This window comes from Lithobates pipiens, unplaced genomic scaffold, assembly GCF_037356315.1.
Source record: "Lithobates pipiens isolate NorthernLeopardFrog02 unplaced genomic scaffold, aLitPip1_a1.2 Scaffold_16, whole genome shotgun sequence".
NCBI classification, from domain to species: Eukaryota; Metazoa; Chordata; class Amphibia; order Anura; family Ranidae; genus Lithobates; species Lithobates pipiens.
The window spans coordinates 637,884,947-637,898,490 of record NW_027507748.1 but is presented as its reverse complement, the minus strand read 5'-3'; the positions used below and the strand labels follow the sequence as shown (position 1 = coordinate 637,898,490).

General features: G+C 39.0%; 1 protein-coding gene across 5 annotated transcripts in view; it reads right to left on the bottom strand.

Annotated features, from left to right (window-relative positions):
* Positions 1-13,544, bottom strand: part of SETDB2 (SET domain bifurcated histone lysine methyltransferase 2) — a 124,208-nt gene that overhangs the window by 100,863 nt on the left and 9,801 nt on the right. For all 5 annotated transcript variants that reach the window (XM_077484250.1, XM_077484248.1, XM_077484249.1 and 2 more), the window contains exon 2: positions 9,029-9,119. In XM_077484250.1, the coding sequence (XP_077340376.1) occupies positions 9,029-9,104 (76 nt within the window). In that variant the 5' untranslated portion in view covers positions 9,105-9,119. The remainder of the gene's footprint in view (positions 1-9,028; positions 9,120-13,544) is intronic.

Below are 13,544 nucleotides of genomic sequence, written 5' to 3'. Positions count from 1 at the left end.
GTAGGGACTATAAATGGGCCAGAAGCCAATAGCTTTAGTCTCTTAGTATATTCTGAGCGTGCGTGGCACTTTGTCCGTCGGAATTGTCTACACACGATCGGAATTTATGCAATTGGATTTTGTTGTCATAAAATTTTAGATCCTGCTCTCAAACTTTGTGCGTCCGAAAATCCGATGGAAAAAGTCCGATGGAGCCCACACCGTCAGATTTTCCGACAACATTATCCGATCGGAAAATCCGACCGTGTGTACAGGGCATTAGTGAATTGAACTTTCACAACTGATTTACCGCATGCAATATTTAACCTCTTAGTGAATTGACCTCTAAGTATCAGTTTGTGTCAAATTGTTAAAGTATGGTTGGATGAAGGGTTTTATATACCTCCGGAAAGTATTCACAGCGCTTCACTTTCTCCACATTTTGTTATGTCACAGCCTTAATCCAAAATAGACTAAATTAATTATTTTCCTCAAAATTCTACAAACAATACCCCATAATGGCAACGTGAAAGAAGTTTGCTTGAAATCTTTGCAAATTTATTTTAAAAATAAATAAATAAAAATATCACATGTACATAATTATTCACAGCCTTGGCTATGACACTCAAAATTGAGCTCAGGTGCATCCTGTTTCCACTGATCATCCATGAGATGTTTCTACAATTTGATTGGAGTCCACCTGTGGTAAGGTTGTTTGGACATGATTTGGTAAAGTTGATTGGACATGATTTGGAAAGGCACATGCCTGTCTATATAAAGGTCCCACAGTTAACAGTGCATGTCAGAGTACAAACCAAGCCCTGAAGTCCAAGAAATTGTCTGTAAACCTCCAAGACAGGATTGTATCAGGTCAAAGTAAAAAAATCTGCAGCATTGAAGGTCCCAATGGAGTACTACGGGGACCTCCATCGTCTGTAAATGGAAGAAGTTTGGAACCACCTAGAACAGGCCACATGGCAAAACTGAGCGATCGGGGGAGAAGGGCCTTAGTCAGGGAGGTGACTGAGAACTCGATGGTCACTCTGACAGAGCTCCAGCATTTCTCTGTGGAGAGAGAACAACCAGCTCTGTAGCACTCCACCAATCAGGCCTGTATAGTAGACCGGCCAGACGGAAGCCACATGACAGCCCACCTGAAATTTGCCAAAAGGCACCTGAAGGGCTCTCAGACCATGAGAAACAAAATTCTCTGGTCTCATGAAACAATGATTGAACTCTTTGGCCTGAATGGCAAGCATCATATCTGGAGTAACCAGGCACTGCTCATCACCTGGCCAATACCATCCCTACAGTGAAGCATAGCGGTGGCAGTTTTATGCTGTTGGGATGTTTTGCAGTGGCAAGAACTAGGAGACTAGTCAGGATCAAGGGAAAGATGAATGCAGCAATGTATAGAGATATCCTTGATGAAAACCTACTTCAGAGCACTCTGGACCTCAGACTAGGGAGAAGGTTCATCTTCCAACAGGACACCGACCCTAAGCACACATCCAAGGTAACAAAGGAGTGGCTATGGGACAACTCTATGAATGTCCTTGAGTGGCCCAGCCAGAGCCCAGAATTTAACCCAACTAAACAGCTCAGAAGAGATCTGAAAATGACTGTGCACCAAAGCTCCCCATCTAACCTGATGGAGCTGGAGAGGTCATGCAAAGAAGAATGGGAGAAACTACCCAAAAATTGGTGTGACAAGCCTGTAGCATTATAGTCAAAAAGACTCAAGGTTATAATTGGTGCCAAAGGTGATTTAACAAAGTATTGAGCAAAGGCTGGGAATACTTATGTACATGGGATTTGTTTAAATTTATTTTATTTTATTTATTTTATTTGCAAAGATTTCAAACAAACTTTCAGGTTTGACATTATGGGGTATTGTTTGTAGAATTTTGAGGAAAATAATTAAATGTAATCAATTTCGGAATAAGGCTGTAACATGACAAAATGTGATTATTTTCTGGATGCACTGTATCATAATCGCCATCTAGTGGACATTGTTATTTTTATTGGAATTAATTTATATATAAATAATTCATAGTTTTTCATAGGGAAGTGCAGGATTTGGTCTTCATTTGGAGCAAGTGAGATTTGTCCCCCCTGTGTTTGGACTGTTTCACTGCATCCAGATATATTTACATTGTTGGATTTCTGTTTTATAATAATTTAATGCTCAGCTTATGCAATATATGCTCATTATATCCCTGGGGATTTATTAATACATATTTAATATATTTCTGTTCTTATATGGGTATTTCGTTGGGGATACATGTATTAACTTTTATACAGAAGGTTTACATAATATTATATATATATATATATTTTTTTACTATGATTTCTTTGTTATGCAGTGCACTTTACCTGTACTTTTGTCATAATATACACTGCACTCTAATTGGTTTTAGTGATTATTTACAACTATGCATACAAGAATGTAACTCCTATGGTAAGCCTTTTATTGTTTTTTTAGCATCATTTGCTTAACGATTATTTCAATAAGATATAAATCGTATATGAAGCCTTGCCAATACTTCTAGAAATATCCATTGCATAATTATTTATTACTTTTACCATTTCAAAATTTGTTTTGGAGGTTTGATTGTTGCTATTACCATTGTAAAATGTTCAGGTTATACCTTGAAACCCTTAGGCTGGCTTCAAAGTAAAAACGGATGCGGCTGACAGAAGGGGTCCGGAGCGTCCCTGTTCTCAGCTTCAGGGACGAATCAGGCCCAAAGACGCACAGGAACAGATGCATCCGAGCTACTACCTCCTGTGCAATGCCTGGTGAGCCTCAAGAACACAACACTCAGCCTATAAAGTCTCTGTAAACCTCCATATAGACCATGCAAAAAAGGAGAAAGGCTGGCGTTATGAAAATCAGCTAAAACATAGTTTTATTATTGCATGTGAACGGAACAGCAGTCAAAAAGAAAGCCAACGCGTTTTGGCCGCCAGGCCTTAATTACGGCTAACAAATAAGTGACACAAAACATCTTTAATACACATGATCAACCCCAGGGGTCACATGGCCCAAAAAAGGAGTGGCAGGAAATATCTAAACATACAAAAGAAGAACACTATAAGTATCCAAAAATGTACACAAATGCATCACAAAAAATAAAAAAACAGAATTAAATATAATGAAACAGTATGATGGCTTCTACTTTTTAAAAAAATTGCCGTTTGTGTGATACCACAAAAAATATATATTTATTCATTCAATATTGGTTATATGTACTTGGTTTGGGATTTATTCAATATTTTATTTTATACTATTCAATTCGCTCTGCAGCCGGCCCAAAGATGTGTGAACCGGTTCCATTAAGAGCCAGTCACAATCTCCTGTCATGCGAATAGGATGCAGGGAAATCTGCATGCAATTTGCATAAGTGTGAACCCAGCCTTACAAGAAGGAGGGGGAGAGCTCCATCGATACACAGCAACATTCTGATGGCTGATGCAGTCTATTCTTCATGCTGGAAGTTGTAAAATTTGTATCTTGCTTCTGTTCATTGCCCTTGGAGTTCCTTCATCAGTACCTGCTGGCCAATTTAACCACTTCCCACCCGGCCAATGCACATATACAGCTGGGTGGGAGCCGTCTACTCCTGATAGGACATTCAGGAACGTCCATCAGAAGGAGCGGGATCGCGCACGCGCGTGCCCGCGCAGCGGCGCGATCCCGATGCGCCCGTGTCACCCGGACACGGCGCATCTCAGATCGGCAGGAGGGCTCTGTGATTGGCCCTCCTGATCACATGACGGCCGTGTCCAATCACGGCCGTCATGTGATGTAAACAAACAGCCGGTTGCTAGGCAATCGGCTCCTCCTCTCCTCACACAGAAGTCATCGCTGAGGAGAGGAGAGCAGATCACTGCAGCCGGCTGATGATCAGTGAGTATGAGCTGTTTTTTACAGCTTTTTACTCACTGATCACCAGTCTAGTGTACACACAAATCACCACACAGTAAACACACCACAAAGTATAAACACAATGTCCCCACACATGTCCCCAAAACATACATGTCCCCAAATAATAAAAACACGTCCTTAAAAATAAAAACATGTCCCCCACATATGTCCCACTAAAATCACATGTCCCAATGATTATCTGCACACATATGTACGTGATCACCTGCACACATATGTACATGATCATTTGCGTACATATGTCCGTGATCACACAAACCAATTATTATACACTTAACTGAATTTTTTTTACCAAAAACATGTAGCAGAATACATTTTGGCTTAAATTTATGACAAAATTAGATTTTATTGGATTTCTTTTAAAATAGAAAAAAGAAAATCGTTTTTTTTTCCAAATTTCCGCATTTTTGCGCTTATATCGCAAAAAATAAAAAACGGAGTCGTGAATAAATACCACCAAAATAAAGCTCTATTTGTGCGAACAAAATGATAAAAAATTCATTTGGGTACAGTGTAGCATGACTGCGCAGTTGTCACTGAAAGCGCTAGAGCGCTGAAAGCTGAAAATTGGGCTGGGAAGGAAGGGGGCGAAAGTGCCCTGTATTGAAGTGGTTAATGACCACGATTTGTTCTGAACTTCTGCTGAACACCGGGTCCTGCACTGCCATCTTTATTCCTTAAAGCGGACCTAGACTCACCTTATACCCAGCACTTCGATGTCCCAGAGCTCCCCACTGGCTGCTGACATCCTCAGCTTGGCAGCTTCTGTGTATTGATACCCAACTGCTTAAATGGCCAAGCCGAGATATAGTCACTGCCACTGATTCTTAGTGTACAATGTGCATATGCAGGTAAAAAAATATTATTGCAGAAGAGACATTGGGTTTGATTAACTAAAACTGGAGAGTACAAGTTCAGGTGCAGCTTTGCATAGAAACCAGATTCCAGTTTTTGTCAAAGCTTAAAGCGGAGGTCTACCCTAAAATAAAAAAATGACATTAAAATTGTACAAAAATTTTTTTTTTTAGATTTATATATATATATATATATATATATATATATATATATATATATATATATATATATATATATATATATATATATATATATATATATATATATATAAAAAATATAATATAATATAGATATATATATATATTTTTTTTTTTTTAACTTACCTGGAACCCTTGTTGCTAGGCAGTCTTCCCAATCTGCCTCTTCCTATTTAGCGGCGCTATTCTGCAACTTCCTCCTCTTCGGCGAGTTGCCCTGTTGTATTCTGGGACATGTGTGTGCCCCTGAAAACAGGGCCATTCACAAAGCGCCGTGCGACTAGCACATGCGCAGTAGGAAACGGGCAGTGAAGCCGCAAGGCTCCACTGCCTGTTTCCCTTAGTAAGGATGGCGGCGCTGGCACCCAACCCGAAAAAAAGAAAAAAAGGCTGGAACACCGCTTTAATTTAAAAAATCTGTAGTTAGAAGCGGATTGGCTACCATGCACAGCTGCAGCAGATTTTGCCCCCTCCAGTTTTGATAAACCAACCCCATTGCATGTCTTTTCTGCATTAAAAATCCTGTTTTTTCACAATTGTTTCTTCTTTCAATTAAAGTTCCAATCAATGCTGGCCATAGATGGATACAATTCAGCCAGATCAGCATGGGCCAGCCAAAATTTTGATCCATGTGTGGCTGACCCTGTCCAACAGAAGCGGAGGGGGGGGGGGGGGAAGATTCCTCTATCCTTCAGGCTTGTATGACTAGAGGAATGCATTTTTTTTTTTCGTTCAGAATGAAAAAAGGGATCAATTTATGGGAAGCTTTACATCATCAAAAGACAGCCGTGGCTTCCAGGTTCTTACAGCCATCTTCTAATGATGCGGCACTGGCCAGTGTGCTGATGTTGTGAATTCATTAAGAAAAAAATAATAATAATACATTCATATTTACTGTCAAAGAGGTGAGATTGTTTAGGCCTCAGGAACAGATGAACTACAATGTTGATATTATTGAACTGTGACCTCTTGGAGACCTTTAAAGCAAAGTACAAGATCTCGCAGGTTTTCTTTTCCAAATGTTAAAAGGATTAGTTCTTTTTAAACTTTTACAAAACCTGTGTTAAAAAAAAAAATACCGGAAACAATGGTATTTCCTGTCACCAAACAAAAAGCTGTTTACTTATTTTGTTGGTTAGAGTGAGAAGGCCAAACTTGCATAAGTATTTATCACATGGAAATAACCCTTAACTAGAGAACCCCATTGTGCGTAAGTAAAAGACTGTTTGGGTAGTACACAACCATGCAAATAGATATGACAAGGTTTGGGTTATACTTTGGAGTACCTGTGACCAACAGCCATTAAACCTGGATGACCAGAACAAATATCCCATTGTCTCAGAAAGTGAGAGATCAATAAGCCAAGTAGTCAGTGTTGTCCTAGCTTCTCATGAGACAATAACTAAGATACGAAATGGAGATCTCCCCCACAGGGCAAATAAGACACCTCTATTAGAAAAGTAAACAATGGGACTGTATGCATGAATGTTCACTGTTCATTTGAAGACACTACGAGGAAACATTGAAAATTGTGTATTTTTTTTTACATCATAATATACGTATATGAGAAGCCGGGATATGATATCTTACTATAGAGTTCATCTCAAAACCTGCTGTAAGATTCATATACCAGTATCATCCATATTTTTCTAAGCCATTTAAATTCTACATAGGTCACAACTGAGATTATAATTTTAGTATCTAATGATCTAAAGAACTTGGTCACAAAGAAATTATATATGAAAGTGTGATTATAAGTAGAAGTGTTTTAGCAACAAATTAGTATTATAAAAAACATAAATCATGATTAGAATTGTATAAGAATTTAACCTATGTTTAGATAAACAAATATTGATTGGATACCCAAATTATACATGTATCCATATAGATAATAATTGTATGTGATTTGTTTGATATATATCTAACCTGTGTCCTTTCTAAACGGACTAAAGATTAACAGATATACATTGATATGCATATATATCACCAATTTATGCAACTGATTATTGGAAATTTATGTTAAAGCGTATTTTACATTATGCCATAATTCTTGAACACTCGAAATATATTCGTTAGAACATATAAATAACGAACACATATTACAGAATTGGAAAAATATTAACTTAAAGAAATAAAACACCAAACACAGGTGAGACACCTGGTGGTGGAAGGTGCTATTACCTTAAAATCACGAGACTCCCGGGAAAGCTAACCATTAAGTCTGCCGGCCAATGAGGAGGGAACACATACCCTCTGGGCAGAACTTAGTAAAAATGTATGATCTTTTTGTTTAAGAGGATATTTAAGAAACGAGGAAAAAGGAAAAGGGGAAGGAGGAAGCTCGGAGGAGAGCTGGGGGGAGAGAGTCAGGGGGAAGCTTAGGGATCCCCCCTGAGAAGGGACACTGGAAGACATGCATGAATACACATTTTTACATTCATGAAGATCCCTGCTCCTTGGAACTCGGAGGTCACACCAAGTAATTCCTCTGTAAGAGAATCCATGTTGAAGCCACTGCAGCCATCTTAAAATTCCTGGTAACCAACACTCCACACTAATAGCCATATTGGAAATGGGTAAATATATGTTTATCATTTATTCTATGTTCTCTTACATATTGATTTTGAATATTCTATTATTGAAATATTTCTCCCGAATCAATAACCGCCTTTTAGATTTTTCTCTAAATGTATTTTTCATTATAAATTTCTTTTTGCATAGATGCCAAATTTATTGACAAACAAATGTCTAATTTATTTCACATTGTTAACCACTTACTTACCTGCAGTATAGTAACGGTTGGACGTGTGAAATACAGACATTCTGTTAAATTGTCAAGTATTAAAAGGTTATTGATTCTACCGAGAAGTGATAATTGTGTCCAAGGTACTACTACGCCCAGTTTGAGGGTGTTCCCAGTAATTGTCAAAATGATCAAGTAATGTAATCTGTATTTTAATATTTCATGTAAATATTTGTTTTCTGTCAACCAATAAATGTAGCTATTTTGTATGATCACTCGTCTCCGTGAATACGTTTCACATATATAGACTGTGTCATATAGACTGATTCTGTATCTTAAAAATATCTTCGTTAAAAATTACTTAGTAAATATTGTGCGGGAAAATGTCCTTAAAAGCACAACACTGAGGATATGAATGCCTCTTTCTGAGCTTTGGGGAAACTTCCTGCAGCCTCCCTGAATGTGACATTGGTAACCCAGAAGGCTGCTGGAGTTCTTTCTTAGGTGAAAATGAGGCCCAACTAGTAATTATTTAAAAAAGAAGGGTACACCACAAAAATTATACATGTGAGATAATCAACAATTTACTCTTACACAGAAGAGCTCCGATTTGCCTCCACTAATATGGCGGTATGTGCTTATGAATTTTGACACAACAACAGGGTAATTCTGTAGAAGTGTCACATGTGTCAGTACTAACAGTGAAAAAGGTTTTGGCGCAAGGCTTCTGGCTACATACCCACCACCAGAACTGTCACAATTAACTTGTTAAATCGTTCCCAATATCTTTATATTGTTGTCTGACCTGCTTTGCAATAATACAGGGAATGTATGTTGTAAACAGCAACTGTACAATTAGCCAGCCCTATGACAAGGATACCAAGGCTGCATCACACAAGGAAACCATCTCTGGGTTCCTGTGTGCTGCTTTCCCAAACTACTGGTTGGGGAAGTGTGCTCTCATTACTTTAGAGAAAGACCCTCTGTTTTCCCTTCTCGAGAGTACGCATGCATGCCCCGTCAGTGCTCCCTGGCTGCTTGTGTATGTTGGCACCGGCAACATCAAAGCATTGGCATGGAGGCTCTCTTCCAGGAGCACACATGTAAGGTGGCTTGATAGGACTCTGGAAAGCACTGGAGCACCCAGAACCTACTTTTTCGACTGGCTCAAATAAGAAGAAAGGCAAGATTTTATAGAGTAGCACAAACGTACTGAGGTGAGCTGCTGTAATTGATTTAAAAAAAAAATAGGGTTAAATAACACTTTAAAAACTTATAAGCTGATGAACAAAATGGAATACTCACAGATAGAAATGACTTTGTGGTTTGCAATAGTAGGCGACAAATCAAAGGAATCAGACACAATCTCAGTGTGTTTCATTGCTTCTTATCATACCTGAAATAATTTAAAAACAAATGACCATTTAATTTAAATTGCATTCCCTTTAAAGTAATTTTAAGTAAAAGGAAAAATTGGGAACTCAAAATGTAAGTTATACCCTGAAAAACCCACCTTTACCTTTAATTCTTCCTAAAAATAAGTGCACTTCCATTGAACTGTATATCTGCAGTGTGAGATCTTCTAAGGCACTGCCTCTTACTGCTAGTCTCACAGCATCTGGAGTGAGATTTAGGGTCTGTGTTGACAGGCTTTGGGTTTGTGTCAACAGAATTAGTTCCAGATGATTCTGAGGTCATTCAGGACAGGTGCATGTGACCTGCAGTTGACCTCCTTTAAGCAGGTGTTGCATCCCTGTAGACTTGTATGGGAATGAGACCCCATCAAACGAAGACCTTACTGATGTTGATACTGTGCTGCTCATTGCAGGGAAGAAAGATGTACCTGTAGATCTTCTGCCACCTCCACACACAAATACAGTATACAACTATATACAACCTGAGAAAGGAAACCCAAAAGCTTGCAACTTAAATAACCTAAGTTACTCAATAAAAGGGTATCACAAAATCCAAGCTATCTGTATTAATTAATGGCAAACTTGGTACAATACTCTACTGCTACATCAGAGAGCAGTGGATCAAACAAGCAGCACACCCATCTGCATAGATGACCTCTTCCTGCCCATCCACCAAGGAGCTGCAGCTGTAACTATGTACATTTACACAAAACAGCCAATCATCTCCTGTTATGTGAGACACAAGAAACAATTATAAAGATTGATCCTGAACGGATCAGATTTGGCTTCGGCTTAACTGGGTCACATAACTACAGAAAAAAACTAAAGATAAAAATATAAGCTGCGCTAAATCCCACAAACATCAAATTGTGTATACATAAAGTAACAATGAATTATGGGCTGTTCCCAGCCTCTAAACATAAATTAATATGAGATCAAACCATAAGTGATAAATGCATATAAATATTACAAACTCAGACCATGCGAGCCGCCTATTCCTTGCAGTATAGGGCCAAGCCGCATGCCCCTATATATGGTAATACAAACGCTGAAAACACCCAGTGTATGGATCAACATGTCTGTGTGTATAAATCAAAAAAAAGAGTTCTTTGTGTAATAAAGAATGTGAATAAAGTCCTCCACAAATGAACCATAAGCGATCCACTGCTGTATGCGATTAAGTAGTGCTTGATCCGCCACCAAAAAATAAAATTTGCCGCTTACCAGAAAGTCAAAAATCATGACCCCCCACTACAGAGGGTCACAAAAGGCATATGAATATATGATTGTCTTTCAATCCAGAGGGGTCCTCGATACTCTCTTGCGCCACCACTCCTCATGAATCCAGTGCCCCTGGATGACGGAATTTTGTTGTGAAACGCGTAGGAAGGAAGTCACCTCGTGTTTGGAACAGTTCCAGGAGAACGGATCTGTCCGTATGCGACCAGCCAGCGCAACGGACTCAAGGCTGATGATTTCTTTATACACTGCAAGTGCAATTTTACTTTTTGGTTTTAAATAATAAAAGGTTTTACACTATTTGGAGTTCTATTTTCATGGTTTTGGTATACCTATCATCCTGAGTCCCTCTGAATTCATGAGAAAGATTTTTTGGGAGCGTTTTTCTACAATCCTTATATTGGAGTGGTGGCGCAAGGAGAGTATCGAGGACCCCTCTGGATTGGGAGACGATCATATATTCATATGCCTTTTGTGACCCTCTGTAGTGGGGGGGTCATGATTTTCTGGTAAGCGGCAAATTAAATTTTTTGGTGGCGGATCAAGCACTACTTAATCGCATACAGCAGTGGATCGCTTATGGTTCATTTGTGGAGGACTTTATTCACATTCTTTATTACACAAAGAACTCTTTTTTGATTTATACATACAGACTTGTTGATCCATACACTGGGTGTTTTCAGAGTTTGTATTACCATATATAGGGGCATGCGGCTTGGCCCTATACTGCAAGGAATAGGCGGCTCGCATGGTCTGAGTTTGTAATATTTATATGCATTTATCACTTATGGTTTGATCTCATATTAATTTATGTTTAGAGGCTGGGAACAGCCCATAATTCATTGTTACTTTATGTATACACAATTTGATGTTTGTGGGATTTAGCGCAGCTTATATTTTTATCTTTAAATCGATTACGCATGCCTGATAGCATGTGTACGTGGCTCCGCCCTACACGTCACATATGACGTCTTCAGGGCCACCGATCTGTCTCTGATATTGTAAATAAAGTTCACGTGGACCACTCTTAGAAAGGGGGTCACATATGTTCCAGTAAGCGCAGTGTGTGCTTGGTTGGTGACACTGGCTATCCTGTCATCTCCATATCTCAATATGGCATGTGGGACTGTCATTTTGATCAACCACTTTGAATCCTTCTTATTTTGGACTTTATCAATGTTTTTTATTCATTGGTGGGAGTCACGAATATTTTCATCACTTATTAATGTTATTTGAGTTTGTCTAATGTCGGGGATATCATGGCATAGTGCACAGCAGCTATTTAAACATTTCACATTTAGCACAGATTTACTTTATTGTACTCTACTACATGTCTTTGGCAAAAAAAAAAAAAATCTCCATAAGTGTATATTGATCGTAGACACTATAACTTTCGCACAAACCAAGGTATATACACAGCGGAATTTTTATTTTTTTAGACTAGTAACAGCGATGATCAGCAGCTTATAATGGGCCTGTGATAGTACAGCAGGCAATCTGGGTAGGAACTGATGGACACCGACATCACCAGTGACCAGTGCTAATACTATATACTGTCACTGTGCTAATAACGCTGGCTGGGAAGGGGTTAACATCTTGGGTCAATGAAACAGTTAACTGTGTGCCTAACAATGTGTAAATGTGTGCAGTATGCTCTACTTTTTCTATTAGATGCTGCTGAAAAAAAGCCACATCACTGTTCTATGTACAGAGCCCTGTCAGCCCAATCAGCAGGTTCCGGCCATAAATCATTGGCTGGTATCTGCTGCCTGATCTGTGCTGTACCAAAATTACAGCACAGATAGGACAGGGGGTGCACACTATACCAGGAAATGCCGGATAATGTACAGTTGTGCTCATAAGTTTACATACCCTGGCAGAATTCATGGCTTCTTGGCTATTTTCCAGAGAATATGAATGATAAACACAAAAACTTTTCTTTCACTCAGGGTTAGTGTTTGGCTGAAGCCATTTATTATCAATCAAATGTGTTTACTTGTTTTAAATCATATTCACAACAGAAACTACCCAAATGACCCTGATCAAAAGTTTACATACCCTAGTTCTTAATACTGTGTATTGCCTCCTTTAACATCAATGACAGCTTGAAGTCATTTGTGGATGAGGCTCTTTATCTTCTCAGATGGTAAAGTCGCCCATTCCTCTTGGCAAAAAGCCTCCAGTTCCTGTAAATTCTTGGGCTGTGTTGTATGAACTGCACGTTTGAGATCTCCCCAGAGTGGCTCAATGATATTGAGGTCAGGAGACTGAGATGGCCACTCCAGAAACTTCACTTTATACTGCTGTAGACAATGACAGGTCGACTTAACCTTGTGTTTTGGATCATTGTCATGTTGGAATGTCCAAGTGCAGCTTCCTGGCTGATGAATACAAATGTTCCTCCAGTATTTTTTTGATAACATATTGCATTCATCTTGCCAATAATTTTGACCAAATTTCCTGTGTCCCTGTAGCTCACACATCCCAAAAACATCAGCGATCCACCTCCGTGTTTCACAGTAGGAATGGTGCACCTTTCATCATCAGCCTTGTTGAATCCTCTCCAAATTAAGCGTTTATGGTTGTGGCCAAAAAGCTAAAATGTTGGTCTCATCGCTCCAAATTACTTTGCGCCAGAAGGTTTGAGGTTTGTCTCTGTGCAGTTTGGTGTATTGCAAGCGGGATATTTTGTGGCATTTGCATAGTAATGGCTTTCTTCTGACAACTCGACCATGCAGCCCATCTTTCAAGTGCCTCCTTATTGTGTATCTTCAAACAGCCACACCACATGTTTTCAGAGAGTCCTGTATGTCACCTGAACTTATTTGTGGGTTTTTCTTTGCAACCCAAACAATTTTCCCGGGGGTTGGTCTACCTGACTGTGGTTTGGGTTCAAAAGAACCCTTTATTTTCCACTTCTTGATTAGAGTTTGAACACTGCTGATTGGCATTCTCTATTCCTAGGATATCTTTTTATATCCATTTCCTGTTTTATACAGTTCAACTACCTTTTCCTGCAGATCCTTTGACAATTCATTTGCTTTCCCCATAACTCCAAATACAGAAATGTCATTGTAGCTCTGGATTAAAGATGAAAGGATCTGTCAGGAGTCCAGAAACGTATTGACCTTTTATACACACACACACACAATAACTACAAGTGTAGC